The 15522-nt window shown below is 36.8% G+C and overlaps 2 protein-coding genes across 3 annotated transcripts; both read left to right on the forward strand.

Moving 5' to 3' along the window:
• The first annotated feature begins 1371 nt into the window (after positions 1-1371).
• On the forward strand, positions 1372-10984 carry LOC128244649 (ras-related protein Rab-22A-like). 2 transcript variants are annotated; one of them, XM_052962671.1, is made up of 8 exons: positions 1372-1509; positions 3147-3212; positions 3661-3740; positions 3946-4027; positions 4725-4796; positions 5636-5759; positions 6553-6645; positions 8345-10984. In XM_052962671.1, exons 2-8 carry the CDS (start codon positions 3177-3179, stop codon positions 8494-8496), a joined length of 639 nt encoding a protein of 212 aa, XP_052818631.1. In that variant the 5' UTR covers positions 1372-1509; positions 3147-3176; the 3' UTR covers positions 8497-10984. The 2 variants fall into 2 exon arrangements, with proteins under 2 accessions (XP_052818631.1, XP_052818632.1); XM_052962672.1 differs by having other exon boundaries at positions 1389-1504.
• Positions 10985-11104: 120 nt separating this feature from the next.
• On the forward strand, positions 11105-15373 carry LOC128244646 (uncharacterized). The gene is made up of 5 exons (XM_052962670.1): positions 11105-11326; positions 11580-11709; positions 12858-13140; positions 13806-14070; positions 14643-15373. Exons 2-5 carry the CDS (start codon positions 11623-11625, stop codon positions 14806-14808), a joined length of 801 nt encoding a protein of 266 aa, XP_052818630.1. The 5' UTR covers positions 11105-11326; positions 11580-11622; the 3' UTR covers positions 14809-15373.
• Positions 15374-15522: the final 149 nt, after the last annotated feature.

The raw sequence follows: 15522 nt of genomic DNA on the forward strand, positions 1-15522 counted from the left end.
ATATATGGTCATTTGATAAACTACAGTGCTTTAGAACGTGTCCCCCAGCTATGACCACCTGTATAAAGATATATGGTCATTTGATAAACTACAGTGCTTTAGAACGTGTCCCCCAGCTATGACCACCTGTATAAAGATATATGGTCATTTGATAAACTACAGTGCTTTAGAACGTGTCCCCCAGCTATGACCACCTGTATAAAGATATATGGTCATTTGATAAACTACAGTGCTTTAGAACGTGTCCCCGAGCTATGACTACCTGTATAAAGATATATGGTCATTTGATAAACTACAGTGCTTTAGAACGTGTCCCCCAGCTATGACCACCTGTATAAAGATATATGGTCATTTGATAAACTACAGTGCTTTAGAACGTGTCCCCGAGCTATGACTACCTGTATAAAGATATATGGTCATTTGATAAACTACAGTGCTTTAGAACGTGTCCACCAGCTATGATCACCTGTATAAAGATATATGGTCATTTGATAAACTACAGTGCTTTAGAACGTGTCCCCCAGCTATGACCACCAGTATAAAGATATATGGTCATTTGATAAACTACAGTGCTTTAGAACGTGTCCCCCAGCTATGACCACCAGTATAAAGACCTATGGTCATTTGATAAACTACAGTGCTTTAGAACGTGTCCCCCAGCTATGACCACCAGTATAAAGATATATGGTCAACTGTTAAACTACAGTGCTTTAGAACGTGTCCCCCAGCTATGACCACCAGCATAGAGATATATGGTCATTTGATAATCTACAGTGCTTTTGAACGTGTTCCAAAGCAATGATTGCTACAGTCATATGATTTACAGTCAAAACGTAATGGATGTCTTAAATTTCAGTGTCAAAGTTGGATGCTTTTCAATATGAACATAAATAAAGGATTGATAGGTATTAAAATTAAAGGCATGGACCTTTGTTTACACCTTCTAAAATACTAGGCACAATAATGCGATTATAGGGAACTTTCGCCTATTCAAAAACCGTTAAAGACTCAGAAGCAGCTGTTTATATGGAGTACTAAAATACTAAATTATACTGTATTAGCTAAATCTAAATCAAAGATAAAGTACAGTGTAGATCTTCCTTTTTTTCTTAATTGTTTGATTTACCCAAATTATTTCATAAAATAATCATGGGAAAATGTGGCAACTACTTACATTATTATTTTATATAAACACAATCAAAATTGAGTTCATTTTGACAAGAGAAATTTATGATAAACATTGTCAACCTTAAAACATTGTCAACCTTAATACTTTGCTGCAAAGGCAAATTTTTCTATTTACACAAATATCTATGACGTAAATAGACCATCCAAGCACCTGCTGAAATCCGTACTGTCGTTTATCTGGCAATACTACAATCCGTACTGTACCTTAGGCTAACCTATAAAAAGTGATATCTATAATATCTATTTCCCTGTCAGATTAAAGCATGTAAAACAAATTATAGTGACACTGCTGTTATTCGAATCAGATTTAAACTGGGTAATGTAAGTTTTTCTTGACGAAAGAATATTCCGTTCTACTTGATATTATCAGATAATGTAGGTCTATTAAATTATGCCTGCAGCTGTGTACTAAGTAAACTAGTTACTTTTTGTCTCTAATTATAACTGTTATTTAAGTTCCAGCTGTAAAAAAGCACTTTAACTGTTTACATTTTCCTCATTAAGAATCTAGTTATGTGGGTTTATCAAATACTGCTTTTTAAATGATTTTAAGAGTCCGCACACTAAATAATGCCAAATTTTGCCAAGTATATGTACTCCTTAAAAGCCCCAGAATACCATGTACATGTAGTTCTCGAACAGTAGCGATTTTGACCTCATTTTGGAAGTAACATATCAAACACCTGGTTGTTACGCACCAGTCAATTGTTACCACAACCCCCAGGTCCGGGGAATAGCGGGGACTTTAATTGACTTTCGGTCCAGCCAACCCCGGGTCAAATCCCCGTTCTGTGGGGATGAACTGATGGTCAAATCCCCCTCAAATGCCCCCCCACCCCACCCCAGGGACCCTAGGTACTGCCCATTCCCCACTATATTTTGCGCGAAGACAAAACCACCGCATTCACCCGGCACTGAAAGGTAAAAACACAGCCCTTTTCCCCGGCTATCCCCGGTATATACCCAGACCGGTGGGGGGTGGATGGAAATTTCAAGAGCAGCGTGCATGCACAGAAAAGTACCATTTAATGCAGATTAAAATAATTTTGATTAAAGGAAGGAAAATCTTACAGTCTTATTAAAGCATATGCGTATGTTACACCCTCTGCCACTAATATATATCAGATGATCAAGGTACATCATAAGTTAAATGACATTATGCAGTATATCTATATGCTCTGCTTAATAAAGTTATTTTAATGGCAAATGAATGGTTAAAAAAAATAATTCTGGTTTAAATACTCAACTTGTACACATTAATATAATAATATCAAATTAAGATATCTATAAGGACAATATTCCTGGTTTTGTAGGAGCTGTCCAAGAACTTCTACTGTCAGTCTCGAGTTTGACCTCTTTAGTATCTGTCATTTGGAACAAAAGAAAAGAAAGTTATGTTACATGACTAAACACATACTATTGCAATATTTATATATATATAAGATGAGCTAATGTTTATGGTAAAGATTTTTTTTTATTCATTATATCTTCAAAATTCAGGAGAATATGTTGAAAAAAATAATAAAAAAATGTCCAAGAACTACTTGCCTCCTCGTAGTCCCGGTGATGAGTAATGGTATAACTGCATTGAATTTTGATGTTTTTTTGGTATTGGCAGACTTGTTTTAAAAGTTGATGCTTTTAAAAACAAACTTTATTGGTGGGAGCTCAGGTGGGATAATTAATGTTTATTTGTATGTAAATTGTTACTGTTTCTCAATTTAAAATGAGATTTATGCTTAATTTGTACTCATTTTGGCTTGAGATTTACAGTTAAAAGTTGTGACACTCTCTGAAAACTTAAAATGTCCAAGTGATAAAATAGTTTCCCTGAGCGCCCTTTTTTCGTGATCGCAGTGGGGCAAAACTTTTTTTTCGCAAATGGAGCAGTTTTAAAAACAGTGTGCTATTTCTACTTTAATGTGATATAATAAAATCATTGATCTGATTATTTTCAGATCAAAGAAGCCATGACCTGAATCGCATTGATGGCTGTGAAGGAGATAAAGCTATGTTTACTAGGGGTAGGTATTAAGATCTTTGATGGGTCATTTTTAAGAAGTATCCATACTGCCAAGATAAATTTTTACATGTACCGCATGCATTAATGCAGATGAAGGTCACTGGTTTAATGCATCATGCCAATGACAACAAAAGTATGCCCTGAGCAATTGGATAATGCTGTCCAAGACCTTGGCTTCAAGCTCAGTTTTTCAGTTTTTACACTTTTTCCCCTTGCAGCAAGAGATCCCACTCACCATTTTGTGGTAGTTTTTGGAAACTTGAGTATCATACCAAGTACTAAACTCAGTAAACTTGTCTCCCATATATGGGTGATATACATATACACCAAGCAGTCGTTTATGAACCAAAGAGTCTATACATTAAAATCGCCTCAGTAAATCAGTAGATAAAGTAAAGTGAATGTTTTTACATCATCAGATTTATATCCATAGCTGTATTGTATTTCAGGAGTCGGGTGTTGGGAAGTCGAGCATTGTACTGAGATTTGTCCGTGACCAATACAAAGAATGTCTAGAAAGTACAATAGGGTAGGTCCAAGAATTACCAAATGCTTAAAACTGAGTCAAAATGCATTAACTATTTTCATGTTAAATTTTATTTCACAGAACTTTTTCCTTTTTCAAATGGTAAAGTTCATTACTGAAAGCATTTATGATGCTTATGTACAGAGTTACGACCCTTTATTAACCTCACAATAGAGATTGACTAGGATGAAACTTCTGTACCTTTCAGGGCCTCGTTTATGACAAAGAGGGTGGTGCTGGATGAGAGAACATTCATCTTCCAGATATGGGACACTGCAGGCCAGGAGAAGGTGAATTTGTGTGTTAACCCTTAAGAATATAATAAATAAAGGGGTTTTGTGGTTTGACCATATTATTACCTGTCCCTTGTTTCTTAAAGCTGCACTCTCACAGATTGAACGTTTTGGCAACTTTTTTATTTTTTGTCTTGGAACGAGCAATTTTTTGCATACATATCTGCAAACCAATGATAAAAGACTGCTGACAAAACATCAGATCGCAGATTTTCATTTTTCCGTTCCAAAATCAATGTTTTAGGTGTTTTTCTTAAACCGTTAGTAATGGCTTAAGCCATAAAACTTTAATTTTGTAATGGAAATATAAAAATCTGCGATCTACACAAAAATTTGCTCATTCAAAGACAAAAAAAAAAAAGTTTGAGAAACATTAAATCTGTAAGAGTGCAGCTTTAATGGGCTTTGTGTCTTATAAATTATTTCTTGTAGGACTCTTATTGTCTGAAGCAGAGTATGTTCAACACGATATATATAACTCTTGCCTAATTTTGTACAGATTCATGGGCCTTTTTAAGCTTGCCAAAACATACGAACACTCAATGTCATCCATTTTATTAGATTTAAAAAGCTGCCTTTGATAGGCATGCATCCTATCCATTGACAGCTTATGTTTAAAATGATTCATTTTATAACCGAGTGTATATCTAAGAAATATATTTTACCATTTATGTGTATCATTTTCGCATTTCAGTACCGATCACTGGCCCCAATGTATTATCGAGGGGCAGCGGCAGCTATTGTGGTGTATGATATCACCAGAGAAGTGAGTTAAAATCTGTGAAAAAGTATGATTATAGAAATTGTGTCAGTGTTGTTTTCCTCTGGGTATATAGTAGTAGTTACTGCACCCATTACCTGAGTAATTGAAATAATGCACAAACGCTTAGTTTGACTTGTATATTTCAATCACGAGGGTTGTAAGTGAAGTAAATATTTTGTACCATGTTGCTTGCATATAAAGGAATAAAGCTAGCTTTGTAATATATCCGCATGTTACTGTTACCGTTAGGGTATGGGAGATGATGTATCAACAAAAAAACACACACACAAAAACACTCATACAATTTAAGATGTGTTTTGTAATTTTTTTGTTGTGTTGATCTATGATTTATGAGACCACCTTTTTGCATGTGCTTAAATACAGCAAGTAACATTGTCAGTTTCAAATATTTACCGTTTTCATTCACTCTTGAAATGAATTAACATTTTCATTTCTTGAACAGCCAGGCTGTGACAAGTATAATTAATAATATACAATAAAGGTTTCTCATGTGTCTGATTTCAAAGAAACCAGTAAGGGAATTGTTAAAAAGTTGATATCATTATCATAAGTGTTGTTGTTCATGTAATTACGCTGGAGTTTTCTGGGTAAAAAGTGCTGAGTACTGCTGTCCATTTTAAGAAGTCATAAGAAAGTTTTCCTGGAGGGGATCAATCCAATGATCTCTTGGATGAGGGACCAACACCTTTACCACTGGACCACAATCACCATTTCCACTCTTACCTGTTTAATTATAACCTTAATTGACTGGGAAAAACTGACAAGACCTAAGAAAGTATTAACATCTGCTCAAAATGATCCTGTTATTTTTTTCTTGACAGTCATCTTTCCCTGCGGCCCAGGAGTGGGTGAAGGAGTTACAGAGAATGGCGTCTGGGAACATTGTGATTGCCGTTGCGGGAAACAAGTGTGACCTTGAAGATCTCAGGGAAGTCTCCACTGTCGGTGAGTAACAGAGCTACTTGAACACTGTAGAGGCAACAAGGCTATGACTAGAAGTTTAAACCATTTTTTTTATTTTTGTTGATTGTGAAGACATCTATATGCTGATTCTAATCAGGCTGGAATCCAGTTTTTGTGTAGAAACCTGCCATGCGTTCAGTAAACATGTTTGCGGCCAGCCTTTGCTGTTTGTTTCCCCATTTGCAGTGTATGCGCTGCATTGCAACAGGGATTCAAAACAAAACGTTTGCTAGCATTTTGTAAAAGCTCATCTTACTGAACGCACTGCAGTTTTATCGTCCATTTTGAGCAACCAAAAGAATGTGCCACTGGAAGGACTTAAACTAATGTTGAAGCCACAACCACTTTGGTGCGAGACAGGCACTAGGGTTTAAAAGGACAGTGGTGCTAGAGTAGAGAAACAGGGGGCTTAGGGAGAAAAGGGCACATTGAATGCACTTTGAGTAATTTGAACATTATGAATTTGACAGAAAATGTTAGGATTTTTTTTTAAACTATTAAGATATATGACTTAATGTCATCTAACTGACTTTGAATACAACCTCATTGGCTTACACATTGTAAATGCAAAATTTGACGCTGGGAATGTGTATCGAATGAGTGACAGTAGGCGGATCTTTAAACAACTGCAAATGTTGAAATTCTTAATGATTAAGCCTAGTACTTAATGGATGCCTTTCCATTTGCTGAGAATGTAGGTTGTGTTCTAAATACATTATGTAAGACATTTCATTGTTTTAATTAAAAAAACAACCCATTTCTGCTTTTGTTTTAGAAGCAAAAGCATATGCAGAGAATATTGGTGCAATTTATGTGGAGACGAGCGCCCTCACAGCCGTCAATATTCAACATGTCTTCGAAGAAATAGGTAAAAAACTTGCATCAGATTTTGTAAAAATGGTTAATAAATTCCTTCAGAGATATGCCTTTTTATGCCCCCGAAGGTGGGCATATTAAAATCGCACCGTCCGTCCGTCCGTCCGTCCGTCCGTCCGTCCGTCTGTCCGGCTCTGTAACTTTCCCTTGTATGGACAGATTTTAAAATAACTTGCCACATGTGTTCCACATACCAAGACGACTTGTGACATGCAAGACTCGTGTCCCTACCTCAAAGGTCAAGGTCACACTTAGTGTTTATTCACAATGGAGTGCTGCATATAAGGTCATAGAGTATAGGTTGTCGTGTCCGGGCTGTAACTTTCTCTTGTATGGACAGATTTTAAAATAACTTGCCACATGTGTACCACATACCAAGACGACGTGTGGCGTGCAAGACCCGTGTCCCTACCTCAAAGGTCAAGGTCACACTTAGTGTTTATTCACAATGGAGTGCTGCATATAAGGACATAGAGTACAGGTTGTCGTGTCCGGGCTGTAACTTTCCCTTGTATGGACAGATTTTAAAATAACTTGCCACATGTGTTCCACATACCAAGACGACGTGTCGCGTGCAAGACCCGTGTCCCTACCTCAAAGGTCAAGGTCACACTTAGTGTTTATTCACAATGGAGTGCTGCATATAAGGACATAGAGTATAGGTTGTCGTGTCCGTGCTGTAACTTTCTCTTGTATGGACAGATTTTAAAATAACTTGCCACATGTGTTCCACATACCAAGACGATGTGTCGCGTGCAAGACCCGTGTCCCTACCTCAAAGGTCAAGGTCACACTTAGTGTTTATTTACAATGGAGTGCTGCATATAACGACATACAGTATAGGTTGTCATGTCTGGGCTGTAACTTTCCCTTGTATGGACAGATTTTAAAATAACTTGCCACATGTGTTCCACATACCAAGACGACGTGTCGCGTGCAAGACCCGTGTCCCTACCTCAAAGGTCAAGGTCACACTTAGTGTTTATTCACAATGGAGTGCTGCATATAAGGACATAGAGTATAGGTTGTCGTGTCAGGGCTGTTACTTTCCCTTGTATGGACAGATTTTAAAATCACTTGCTACATGTGTTCCACATACGAAGACAACGTGTCGTGTGCAAGACCCATGTCCCTTCCTCTAATGTGAAAGATACACTAAATGTTTATTCACAAGGGAATTCTGAATATAAGGACATAACAGTGTAGGTTGTCAAGTATGGGTGGTATTTTTTTATGTTCAGAGGCAATTTAAAATAACTTGCCATATGTATTTGACACGTAAAGGCAAGATAAACTTTTCATGTACTGACCTTGTTGTAGGTCAATGTCACATTGGGGGGCATTCGTCACATACTGTGACAGCTCTTGTTTGTCCTCTATTCATAGCGTCTTAGTTACACATTTTTAACATCTAATTGACCAGTCGATATACATTTTGGCTAACTTAAACCAAACTTATCTTTTTGCCTGTTAAAGCTTACATACTTTAAATACGAGTAGCAAATTTCTTATGAGAATTATTTTCATGTCTATGCCACTGACGATGACACCTTCAGTTTTCGGAATTTCCAGTAGCAATGAATGTGACTGTCAAATTGGACAATGTATTGAAATGTATTATTTAAAGCATAATTTAAAACAGTTAAGTTGTTCTAATCAACTTCATTAAAATGATCTGTCTGTTGTTCCAGCGCGTAAACTTCCTGCCGATGACTTCACTCCGTCCATGGGAACCAGTTACTACCTGCATGGGACCGCACGAGAACCGGGGACACGTCGTGCACAGGAGAAAAAAGGCTGTTGTGGGGGAGGGGGGAAACGAAACTCTGATATTATTTACTAGTTTTCTGTAGTTATCTCCCTTTGTAGTTATCTCCCTTTCCATGAGGAGGACAGTTGTCTGTATCGGTCAGGGATGGGAGAATATATATAATTATATACATAATAAAAAGGTATCTGACGCCGTTTCACTCCTCTATATTTTTTACAAAAGACATGTTTGTGTATTCAAGCTATACAAGGCAAGTGTAGGGTTGTGGTCAATAATTTTGTTTTATTACTTGGAAATTCAGGTTTATTATGTACAGTCGCAACACTTTGGCTCGATATCCTAGGGACCGGCCAAAGTTCTTCAAGCTTGTAAATATTGAGCTAAGCAGGAGTGCTTACAAAGAGTAAAAGTAAAATCAGTCCTTTACATCAAGTTTGAGCCAACATGGAATTCGAACCAAGGGATATTGAGATGGTTATCGAGCCAAAGGTATATCATTTTGACCCCTGTCCCTAACCGATACTGCAACCTATGGGCAGATCTCTTACTAATCAGAACAAGAGGGGACAATGTTCAATTATCTACCTTGTATGGATTGCCCAATCTACATATTCTTAAATATTTAAAGAGTTCCTTAAATAGTTAAAGACCTCTTCAATTCAATAAAAGAGGTCTCCAATCAAATCTGTGACAGCAACACAATTGAATTAGAGATCTCTCCAAATCATGGTGATAGCTGTACACTTAAATGGAAGATATTTTAAACTGAACTGAATTGAAGAGCATTATTACTGAAATTTGAATTGTAGAGCTCCCCAAATTGATAAGAGACCTTTCTTATTGAATTGGGGATATCTGCAAATCATTATTGTATATTGTTTTGTTTCAAATTGAGCCGAATTAATGCTCTCAGCAATAGAATTATAGAGGCCATAAATAGAGTACCTGTAAGAGCCATCTTCAAATAAATTATTGATGAGAACAGATTTGTAAGAAATGGAGCTATCTTCAAATTATTTGATGTCCTCATGACTTGATTTAGAGCTCTCCTCAATTTATTTGAAGAGCTCTATGATTCAATTAGTGAGAGCAACAATTGAATTCTAGCTAGCAATAATTAAATGGTTATTAAAACAAATGAATTAGCAACTCCTTAAAATCAATTAAAGAGGTCTTAAAATCATTTGCAGAGGTCTCAAATTATTTGAAAGAGATTTTAACATATTTGAGTTTATGTAAATTTGGCGTTGCATTACCTCGACCCATGCAATATTTGGAACACGTTCATATTTTATATTCAAAGCCTAAATTTTTTATGCATATATTAATTTAATATACATATATACATGTAGTTCTACTTATTGTTCTTATTTCATTTTATATGCACATTTGTCACACACTTTTCGTTGTACATGGTACACTTTCTTGAAAATAGTGATTTCACATACAGTTTTATTAATTTTATTTACCTGAGAGTGTTTTACTTTCATACTGTGGATGGATATTTCATACAATATCAAGATTTATACATATACTCGTTCTTGTTTTTTGTAGCTTTGATTATGTTAGTGCTGTCTATTATTATTCAAATTTAAGCAAACAAATGAACTAATGAAAATAGTGAAAAGTTTTCATTGCTCAATGTTTAGCTCAACTGTTTTTTCAAAGAAATAAACTGAGCTATTGTGGCGTCTTTGTCGGTCAATCTTAATCTAATGTATAAAACTATTAACCTCGGCCATAAGTAAAAACACATTGAAGATATACAAAGGAAACTTTAAACAGATGTGAAAGAGATAATACGAACACGTGAACATATAAAGAAATGCTTATAACTCTTGCTTAAATGCTTGTTGAGTTATGCCCCTTTTTTCATTGAAAGAACAACAGTAGAACGATGGTGGACGCTCTTCGATGCTCTCGTGTGAATACATTTTTGCTGTTGACGATATAACCACCTTACTTAATGTTTGTATAATTACTGTCTCATGTAAAATTGAAACTTGCTTACGGTACTTGAAAGCCTGTTTTATATTGGATTTCTTAAGTAGTTTGTTGTTGTTTTCATTCCTTAGTATTTTTATTCTTTAAGTTATGCTTTGAGTAGCATTGATTCCAATAAATTCATTCCTGTTGAAAGCTTTTTTTTTTTAATGTTGACTAATACATGTACTAACAAAAATATCATGACCCCTGGGCTGAATGTTGTGGTGAGAAGTTTGTTTGCTTCGAAAAAAAACATGCTCATTACCATACAGCAGATTGATTATAACAGTTTATTATTCAGGTGGCTTATGTATGTGATGTGGTTTTTGGGGCCGTATCTACACAAAACATTTGTTAAATCAAATATGATTGAGACATCTTAAAGTCATAACTCTTGAGCATAATATAATGAAAAAACTATATATATTTTTTTACTGTTTAGTTGAAAAATCATTAATTTAATATAACAAAGGTTTTCATCGATCAGCTGTATATGTTCTGAAGCCGGTTTTTGTGCTATACTCGAAATATTTTTATGTTTTTGTATTTGTTAATAAATTATCTATTGCTTTTGTTTATTGTTTTGTTTGTTAAACATGTAAGATTACCTCTATTTTTTTAAGGAAAGGGGAACAACGACTTGTTTACAAATATGTATATACCGCAGTGACCTCCCTTAATTGTCCTAAACCCAACAAGACATAACACGCATGTCCAATAAATCAATCTACTTAAGTCCTAATATTTAAACATATTTGAAGAGACAAACATTCATACTGCAATGTGTATGTGCGTATCTATAAACAGCGTATGATATTTCAAAATATGTTCCAATTATAGTTGGCATACACATACATTTATTATGGATTAGTGGTACCACAAACATTCTGGATAAAAGTACTTTTTGAGGATTTATGTAAGTTATAGTTCATTTATGGGACATTTACAAGTAGTTTAAATATACTATATTTTGACCGTGTATGGTTCAGATTACAACTATTACCGCATGAAGTTATTTTATTAAAGCAGTATCATGTATAACAACAGTGTCATACATAAGGTATTGATCGTCAATCGGAAGTTAAAGAAAGTTCAATAATAGATTGCTATTCATAATTATTCACAGAATGAAAATGATATTCATGAAAATCGATAATATAATTTCATAGGCGCTGTTTGTTGACCCAAGGAACCTCTTAATACATAGTATCTATGGTGGGACACACTGTCCTGAAGGCTGGTCGACTTGACGTCAAATCGCCGTCGACGTCGTCCTTTGCACGGGGTTGGCGACTACCGGTAAGTGACCTCTGGATTGTGACCACGGGACCCATTTTCTCGAAACTTCTTAAGGTTAACAAGTTTAAGTAGCTAATTTTATTAAGCTAAAATTCATACTTTGATTTTGATAAATGAAAAAAAAATAGTTTATTGTAATTATCATAAAGATAATTCCTGTTATAAGTCTAAAATTCTTAAAGAAGATTATAATATTTAACGCAAACTATGGAGCTCAACGTTGTCCTGTTACAGGATACATAAGAAGTTTCGAGAAATTTGGGCCGGGACTCAACCCGTTAAGACTCGGTAAGGCATCGAAACGCGTCAGATAGCCTTGGGTGTCGTAGTCGTGCAAAAACCTTGACCATAACTCGAAAACCGTACAAGACATTCAAATGAAACAGAACGCCCCCAGGTCCGGGGGGATTTCCGGGGAAATTTGCCATGTTTTTACCTTTCAGGTGGCCCCACAGTGCCGGGTGAATGCGGTGGTTTTGTCTTCGCGCTAAATATAGCGGGGAATGGGCCTTACCTAGGGTTCCTTGGGTGCGGGGGGGGCATTTGGCGGGGATTTTACCATCAGTTATTCCCTGCAGCCCGCAGGGCGGGGATTTTACCCGGGGTTGGCTGGAACGAAAGTCAGTCAAAGTCCCCGCTATTCCTCGGACTGGGGGGGGGGGGGCGTGGTTACAATTGACCGGTGCATGACTCTGACTAATAATTATCGATAAGGCACCTAGTTCGACTTAAAACAGAAAAACTAAGTACGTATCAATTGATACTCAGTCGTTTAAACGAGAATTTAATTCCGGCGTAAACGAGATTGTGTTTATGTTATCCTAATCTATCTATACTATATACACAGGGAACAGGAGCAAACATTTTGTTGTGTTTTCATAGTCTATATATTTCACTTTACATAGTGGACAGAAACAAATAATTGTTTTATGTTTTCCTAGCCTTTATAATATAAACACAAGGGACAGAAGCAAACATAATATTTTTGTGTTTTCCTAGTCTATATATACAAGGGACAGAAGCAAACATTTTTTTTATGTTTTCCTAGTCTATATATTCCGTACGCAAAGGAATCGATCGTTACTTCATGTATATTATCTATTTATGTGATGTGTGACAATGGTTAGATAAAGTCCCTTCCTTTCCAGCCATGGAAGACGCGTAGAGTAGAATTTGTGAAGGAAGGTGATCAGCTTGAACTACGCATCTACAAGGAAAAATCACATGACCTCGTAGACACTTACTTGCTAAATGACATCACTGACGTCACGATGGTGGCGTCAAAGACGCACGCCCACGCGTTCGAGCTGCTGTCACGCGGAACATCGGTGCTTGTCTTGTCTGGGGAGACGGAACTAGAGAGTCGCGACTGGATCTGGAACTTCCGGCGCGTATTCTGGCCGCACGCCATCCCGCAAACAGACGATACTGGTACGTGCAGCGTCGTACCGTTTGAAAAACATCTAACGTTAGTTCGTTAATTTGAAGTTCGTGAAATAAAAGGCATACATACATATAGTATGATATAATATTTAGAACAACATGGCCTATCCTATTTCAAGATAAATTGTTTTGTGGTTGTGTTAAACCTATTGTGTTTTCTTTCGGGGAAAAAATGCTTGAACGTGGCTATACTTTTTAACGCAAAAAACAACATTCCCTTATCGTGGTTTAAGTCAAAATTTAGAAGCTTGATCACGGTTTTGCAGGAGAACTGATATCGTAATAAAACTATATTTTGCAGGATTCTATAATGAAAACATAGTTGCAACGGCATGCAAAAACAACTGGCCCCAGTTTCTCGAAACTTCTTAAGTCCCTAATAACAGGATTAAGCTAAACCCACTATTTTGTTTTTCATCCTTTAAGAGTTCTAATACTTTAAATAGGAATTACTGTTACGATTATCACAATAAACCATTTTCCTTTATCAAAATTCACTATAAGTATGTATTTTGGCTAATTGAAATAAGCAACTTTAGCCTGTTAAGCTTAAGAAGTTTCGAGAAATTGGGGCCTGGATATGTGTTCTTATCTTGACATAATTGTTACGTAAAGTGTTCTCCCTCACGCTTCAAAATAACCTTTAATTTCAGAAAAGCTGTCCTTGCAACTATTCCCGACGGGCGATTCCTCTCGAATCAACCTGCCGGCCGGTATCTACAGCACGCGCGTGTCGCTGGTTGCCATAGAGCTAAACTTGGTGACACGCTGTGACCCCGGGGACCGCAGCTGCACTCCCGTGGAGCCATTCAACACCGGACCTGCCGTAGAAAAGATCCGACTTCCGCTAACGACGCTGGGCCCCTTACGGGTGTTCCGGAAGGATGCAGATATTCACTTCACCGTAGAAACACTACCGTAAGTTCTGACGTCAGCTCTTCATTTCATGGTGGAATTAAAGGCAGCTGTGAAATGTTCTTTTTATATTTAAATAAAAGCTAACCTGTCAAGTCAACATTGAGACACCCCTTATGCACCAGTCAATTGTAACCACGCCCCCCCCCCCCAGGTTCGGGGGTATACCGGGGATAGCGGGGGAAATGGTCCTGTTTTTACCTTCCATGTGCCCCCTCCCCCCGAACGTTAAGGGAATGGCCATTACCTAGGTATCCTGGGGTGCGGGGGCATTTGTCGGGGATTTTACCCGGAATTGGCTGGACCGAAAGTCAAAGTCCCCGCTATTCCCCGGACCTGGGCGTGGTTACAATTGACTGGTGCATTATTGATGTTTCGAATATAACTTCTTACTTACGAAGTTTGAATTTAATTATATTATATAATTCCATACAGGTAAAATAAATTTTGATTTGTCATTATGAAGGTTTGCCGGGTGACCTTTTTAGACCTTGAAAACTTTTAAGATTGTATTTCGAGCGATCGCATATTTCCTTCATACTACCGATCAATTAAACATAAGACACATGTTTCAGGGATTTTGAATACGGTGTCCTTACGTTGGAGTTTATGACGTCAGACGGTAGCGAACAGACGACGCATGACGTCATCAACGTGGTGAAGAGCGCGCTGTTCCAGGCGACCAGTAACCTTCACGACTGCATCTCGAGTTCCACGTGGAATCTCCACAAAGAGACATGACATGATTCCTGTATTCTTGTAATATTAGTGATTGTATAATTTATTATTTAGCTTTATAAGAATGGTTAGATAATTCGTTGAAACAATCGATCTACATACAGGGCGTGTTCTCGTGCTACAATAGTTGTAACGTAAGGACACGTTTTAATCACTTCAGCATGCTAGCAAATTTTCAACATAAAATGTACATGCATCCACGGTATCCGAAATACATCTTACTTACTTACATAAATAAATATACAGTCGAATCCCGTTGGCTCGAACTTCCAGGGACCGGCGAAAAATACCTCGAGCCTAGGAAAATTCGAGCCAAGCGGAATTGTTTCCCTCAGTTTAAAGAAATCGGTTCTTTACATCTAGTTTGAGCCAATGAGGAATTCGAGCCAACGGGGTTCGACCTTATTGCCTTATCTCACATATCGTAGTAATACGTCCATTTAAATTATGTTTTGTGATAACACTGCTTGAATAAGACATATGATATTTTCTGTGCAATATATTGTACACCATGGTATTTTTATTTATAAATGTTCGTATTTTCTGAAATAAAACTTAAAAAAATGTTTACATGTTTTCAATCAATGCTTTAAGTTGGCTAAATTGTATTAAGCCTGTCGTCGGATGATGACGTATAAGGTTAAAGAAGCATGCGTATCAAAGGTATTATAAATCTTAAAATCAGCACCATTATTGTATTTTTTAACGATAAGTTAT

The sequence above is a fragment of the Mya arenaria genome, chromosome 8 (assembly GCF_026914265.1).
Source record: "Mya arenaria isolate MELC-2E11 chromosome 8, ASM2691426v1".
Taxonomy (NCBI): Eukaryota; Metazoa; Mollusca; class Bivalvia; order Myida; family Myidae; genus Mya; species Mya arenaria.

What these genes read in the sequence shown, in the direction of transcription:
- LOC128244649 (XM_052962671.1), top strand. Translation starts at nt 3,177, where the DNA reads ATGGCTGTGAAGGAGATAAAGCTATGTTTACTAGGG. An exon ending in ACACTGCAGGCCAGGAGAAG is followed by an intron (nt 4,028 to 4,724) that starts GTGAATTTGTGT and finishes TTCGCATTTCAG; the next exon opens with TACCGATCACTGGCCCCAAT. An exon ending in TGTATGATATCACCAGAGAA is followed by an intron (nt 4,797 to 5,635) that starts GTGAGTTAAAAT and finishes TTTTCTTGACAG; the next exon opens with TCATCTTTCCCTGCGGCCCA.
- LOC128244646 (XM_052962670.1), top strand. Translation starts at nt 11,623, where the DNA reads ATGGTGGGACACACTGTCCTGAAGGCTGGTCGACTTGACGTCAAATCG. An exon ending in CCCGCAAACAGACGATACTG is followed by an intron (nt 13,141 to 13,805) that starts GTACGTGCAGCG and finishes CTTTAATTTCAG; the next exon opens with AAAAGCTGTCCTTGCAACTA. An exon ending in TTCACCGTAGAAACACTACC is followed by an intron (nt 14,071 to 14,642) that starts GTAAGTTCTGAC and finishes CACATGTTTCAG; the next exon opens with GGATTTTGAATACGGTGTCC.